We start from the raw sequence: 6,000 nt of genomic DNA, 5'->3' as shown, positions 1-6,000 counted from the left end.
GCGGCGGTTCATGTTACAATTACAGATTGTTTAAGCAGATTTTATTCCTGAATAAAGTGATGACAAATATTGTGTGGTTTTATTATCAACTTTATCCATTCTAGCCCCTTATATCATTGAAAGCCAGGGCTAAAAGGAACATTCTGCCATATAGGAGTTTTTTTCTGTCACAACAGAAGTGAAGAATACTCAGTAATATAATCAGCTTCATAACAACTTCATCAACAATAATGTGAGGTTATATAGTTATAATCGGAGCTAAAAAGAAGATTAGTAGTTATTGGTAGAAAACATGATAGAAAGCAGTGTATATCTCTATTTTACACTGTTTTATTAACCACTCCTACTGCCCAATGCTTATTTTGAATATAATTTCATACCGTTCATAATAAAAACCAAGTTTAAAAAAGAGGAATCATGTATTTAAATCACATAAAAACTTATAACTACTATCTTACAAAATAACTTATGATTTTCCATGAGTAAAACTCTCTAATTATTATACAAATACTGTAGTTTCATACTAACTTAGTTGAAGCAGCATAAGAAAATCCAGTTAACACTTTGCAGATATGTGTCGCTTAACTTCAAACTCTGGTAAATCCATGCAACCCTCTCAGCAAATATCTACCCTATTACCTTTTCCTAATATCAAAATTGCATAATCTGACAGATGGATTTACCCGAGCTTGAAGATAAGCGACTCACATAATAAAAGCAATCGCCTTTTAGAATTTACCTTTAATGTTGCTTAAGGAGTACACCAAAATCTTAAGATTTAATTGAATCTGATGGATGACTCAAAGTAGAGAACAGGCTTTGTGTATAGAATTACTTAAGGTATGTAAGTCTTAATCTGGCACTGGGTTCTAAAAAGTATTCCAATAACGGCAGATATATCATGGACATAGGAGCAGTTCAGTACCCAAAATAGGTAGGTATGTGTTTTTGTAAACTATGTTACTTACTAACTTAGATATAGTCACAAACGTAATCGCATCAATCGTCCTCAATAACTTCAGGCTCTTCCTCTTCTTTCTTCTTGCCACCCGATTTTCGCGCCGACATCACTTGCTTGTACTGCTCCAAAGACTCCGTCAACGGTTCTATAAATCTGTCGAATTCTATATCTTTCATAGCGTCCAGCACTATCTGACCAGTTAGGGCCTTCTTCTTCTTCTTTTCCACTATGTTTGTTGCTGCAGAAGTCACGTATAGAACGAAAACTGACGCAGCTTTTGCAAGCCCTGTCCGGGCCTCTTTCGAGATTGAAACTCCTTCTGGCAAAGCTTCCTTCACTATACGCGTGACTACGGTTAAAGGAAGGTTCAAATCTTCTAGTTTTTCTGCCATTGTCTAGATTTATTTGCTATTTTGATCAAAATATATAACAAAATTAGCAACGCGCGTGCTTAATAAGTAAAGTAATGCGATGAACCGCCAATATAATGTCGGTATTGTCGGTTTTTTGACGTCTGTAACTTGCAGGGTGACCAGTGTTAATAATATCTAAAAGTGCCATCAAGGTGCCGTTTCTCAGTGCGATTTTTCGTTTATTTTATACCAGATACTGTTTATACATCATAATATCTGAAAAACTTCCACAGGCGAACAAAGGTTGTAGCCTAGGATTTTCACAGCCGCCGTTAGTGCACTGCACTTATGCAAATTTTGTCCTGAGATCTTGGCCAGAGTTTCGCTCAACTTTGTTGGCAAAGAAGGCCCCCTTCTTTACAAGGTACGACGGTTGCACGACGGTGCCTCGCTTCGAGCAACACCGGCTTCCGACACATCGGGTGCCTCGTATCGGCTGGATGTTATTAGCTGTTATATTAAGAAACCTCTTTCTCTATAAAGTCAGGCAGAGTCAGGCAGGCAGGCAGGCAAACCCAGAACAAGGGCTGTAGTGGAATGAGCTACCTTCTGAGATGTTTCCCTTGCGCTATGACACGGGGTTTTTCAAGAAGCAGGTATTTAGGGTTCTCAAAGGTTAGCAACGCTAAGTGGTTCCTCTGATGTTGCCTATGTCCATGGGCGGCGATGTCTGCTTCCCATCAGGCGGCTCGTCTGCTCGTTTGCTTATTCCTATTACATAAAAAAAAGTACTTTACTCTAGTAATTTGATTTAGTTCATAAATCCAGGATTACTGTAATGAATTTAGTACCTGGTGTACCCAAAAATTATTTACTTATACCAGGCGTGGCTCACTCCGCGATTTCGTCGCTTTGCTACAGGTAGCTAAAAGTACATCCGTTCCACACCAATTTTGGTGGCTAGCCCAAGGCCCCAACGTTATCTGTTCACTTTGACGGCGCAGCAACTAGTATCACTTCTCTCCTCTCCTCGCTCTTTTAAAAATGCCATTTGTCAAAAAAGGACAACCATACTGTTGACAAGATGAACTTCAAATCAAAGTGTTGCCTTTTTTGGTGCATCCAAGCTGTGTATGTGTGCGTAAAAACGTGTATGTGTGCTCTTTTAGGGATGTGAAAAGTCGATTTTAATCATGTTATATATCGATAAACGCTACACAGCGGAACGAAATAGCTATTAATTGAAGCTTCAATATCTTCGTTAAACATAAACATAATTGAAATGCTAATGAATAATAAATATATTAGAATATAATAAAATAATTCAATTATTGCGGAACACATATTTTAGTAGGTATTTATGTATTTTAATTAAATATCTGAACTTTCCCTTGGTTCCGTGCTGGGGCGTGACGATAAAATTGTGATCAACCACAATAAAGAATAAAAGCGTTTTTGTTCATTTTAGGTATCGTTAAACCTTTGAAGTAAAATTAAAATTGCAAGAAATGTCGATAGTTTATCGATATGACTTTATCGACATGGCTACAGCAAGGTGGTGTTAAATTGTTAATCGTACACTAAACAAAAGTGGCAACAGTGACAGCTCGCTGAGACGGAATCTCTATATATTATAAATATATGGGCTAGCCATAAGCCGCGCGTGGCGCTGTCGCCACCTAGTGGCCATATCTGTCCTGATCGTAAAGGCCCCAGTACACAATGGGCCATCGCCCGCCACTCCAAGGGACGCATTTATGCGTTAGAGGGAGCAAGTGATATTGCTATCTCATTCTACCGCAAGGCTTTGGCTGCGTCCCTAGGAGTGGCCGGCGATGGCCCATTATGTACTGGGGCCTTAACAGACGCGCTTTGTAAAGGCTCCAGTACACAGTGGTCAAGGATGGTCCATGCCAAGCCATGCTTTGCAATGCGCAACAGTAGGCCTATATCACGTAGATGTTCACACAATGGTGCATCAAAAAAAAAACAAAACAAAAAAATCAAAATTGCAGGCTCTGATTGATATAAATCTATAAACTGAAATGTCTCTTCATTGGTCCACGATAATGACATTTTGGGCTATCAACATTTAATCAAGCGGTCAAAAATTCAAGAAACCAAACAAACAATGGTCTTCTGTACCTAGTACTATTATTTATTATGTGCTTATACTTAGGTACATACTTATAAGTTATATTTATGCCTAGCACATTTTAAGAAATAAGTAATTATTGATTTGAGTTAAAACAAGAGGGTAAAGTATTTACACAGGACAGGGAGTTATGTACTTCGGTACCTAATAATATCGACATCTGCTTAAGTGTATCTTAAATATTTATATGTATAAGGGTCTTAAGGGGTCATCCATTAATTACGTCACACGAATTTCTAGGTTTTTCTACCCCTCCCCCCCTCCTTGTCACACTTGGTCACATTTGGCAAACCCCTCCCCCCTGGTGTGACGTCACATTTCTTCAACGAAATCGGCAAAAATATATTTAATATTTTATCAAAATATTTTTGACAAAAGAAATATTAGTAATTTTATAACCCAAAACTGATTAAGAAATAAAGTTTAACGAATCAAAACGATTATCGTTTCAAAACCTTGTTATTTAAATGATAATTAGCGTATAAAATAATTTAAATACATTTTCGGTTACTGATGAAGTTAAAGTGACGTCACAAAGTTTATGACTCCCCCCTCCCCCTTGTCACAACATGTCACATTTTCTTGACCCCCTCCCTCCCCCTAAACATGTGATGTAATTAATGGATGATGATGTCCATGCTGTCAAATCCTTAGTTGAAATTGTAGCGCCTGACTTGGTAGTTATATTTAACAACAGTGTTGATTGCGGCGAGTTTCCTGATCTAATGAAACATAGTAAAGTAATTCCTTTATTTAAATCTGGTAGCAGCTCTGACCCCACTAACTTTAGACCGATATCTGTGCTACCAACATTTAGCAAGATTTTTGAAAAATTAGTTCTTTCTCAATTAGTACGACATTTTAACGTTAATAATTTGATGCATAATAAGCAGTTTGGTTTTACACGGGGTCGCTCAACAACCGATGCCGGTGTTGAGCTAATTAAGCATATTTTCGATGCCTGGGAGGAGTCACGAGATGCTTTAGGTGTCTTCTGTGATTTATCTAAGGCCTTCGACTGTGTTTGTCATGAAACATTAATCAGGAAACTTCATTATTACGGAGTTAGAGGATCGGCACTGAATTTACTTAAGTCCTACTTAAATGGTAGAATACAAAGGGTCGATGTGAATGGACAGCGATCACCTGGGTCATTGGTCTCTATGGGTGTACCACAGGGGTCAATATTGGGACCTTTCCTGTTCCTTATCTACATAAATGACTTGCCATTCCTTGTTAAGACCCACCATGATATAGTATTGTTTGCAGACGACACCTCACTTATTTTCAAAGTCAAACGACAGCAACAAGCTTACAATGATGTAAACAATGCCATTTCAAAAGTAGTAAATTGGTTCAATGTTAATAATTTATTGTTAAATGAGAAAAAGACTAAATGTATTAAGTTTGTCACTAGTAGTAACGTAAGGCATGTGCAAACAAGTGTCATTGTGAAGGATGAGGAATTGGAATTAGTTGATAGTACAGTTTTTCTTGGTATAACTTTAGATTCTAAACTCCAGTGGGGTCCCCATATTGCTACTCTTTCGAATAGACTGAGCTCTGCAGCTTTTGCAGTGAGCAAAATCCGTCAGTTAACTGACGTGAAAACAGCTCGATTAGTATATTTTAGTTACTTCCATAGCATTATGGCATATGGTATTTTACTGTGGGGCGGTGCTTCAGAGATAAATACCATTTTTGTTCTGCAGAAGAGGGCTATTCGAGCAATATACAAAATGAACCATAGAGACTCACTTAGAGATAAATTTAAGGAAATATAAACATAAGCTCGCAGTGCCCTTCACTCGGCTCCATAAAATTAAAAAATCATTCATGGGTAATTGTGTAAGATTTTATAATAAACTTCCAAACCATATTACTGAATTATCAAACTGAATAAATTTAAGAATTATGTAAAGCGTAAACTTATTTCTAAAGCTTATTATACCACACAAGACTACATGAATGATATTACAACGTGGGATTAATTGTTATTCGAAATGATTATTTATTTATTAGGTACATTTGATTATTGATGAGGAAATGGATATTCCGATGTAATACTATCTACTTCTTTTGTTACTTATGCTTTTTTTTTGACATTTAGATTTTATTCTAGAAATTCTAGACTAGTATTTTTTTATACAATCTTTTTAATGTTTGACGATCCTTTTGTGAAATTCTTAGTGTTAAATTTGATATGTATAATAATCCAATTTTATTATGGAATAATATTAACATCAATAAATTGCTCTGATAATTAGATTAAGATTAATTACGATTCATAAGAGCTTGTTGCTAGGCCTACATGAATAAAGTATATTTTTGATTTTGATTTTGATTTTGATGACCCCTAAGTAATATTAAATTATTAATGATTTAGTAATCAAATTGCAAAATTATTATAAGATATATAAAATTAAAATATGTAGGTACCTTTTATTGGTATTTTAATTGATGTCTAGGTGACTTAGACTACTTAGAGTCATGAATCTAGTATTAAAACTGGATCTGGCATGAGGGTGGGG

At 36.2% G+C, this 6,000-nt stretch overlaps 1 protein-coding gene across 1 annotated transcript; it reads right to left on the bottom strand.

Moving 5' to 3' along the window:
• Positions 1–400: 400 nt before the first annotated feature.
• LOC134802037 (DNA polymerase epsilon subunit 3) lies at positions 401–1,442 on the bottom strand. Its single transcript, XM_063774651.1, has one exon. The coding sequence runs from the start codon at positions 1,351–1,353 to the stop codon at positions 1,000–1,002; it is 354 nt and encodes a 117-aa protein (XP_063630721.1). The 5' UTR covers positions 1,354–1,442; the 3' UTR covers positions 401–999.
• Positions 1,443–6,000: the final 4,558 nt, after the last annotated feature.

Source organism: Cydia splendana, chromosome 23 (genome assembly GCF_910591565.1).
Source record: "Cydia splendana chromosome 23, ilCydSple1.2, whole genome shotgun sequence".
NCBI lineage: Eukaryota > Metazoa > Arthropoda > Insecta > Lepidoptera > Tortricidae > Cydia > Cydia splendana.
The sequence above is the reverse complement of the archived record's forward strand: the minus strand, read 5'-3'. Positions and strand labels throughout refer to the sequence as shown.

Excerpts from the sequence above, each read along its gene's own strand:
- LOC134802037 (XM_063774651.1), bottom strand. The coding sequence starts at position 1,353 with ATGGCAGAAAAACTAGAAGATTTGAACCTTCCTTTAACCGTAGTCACG.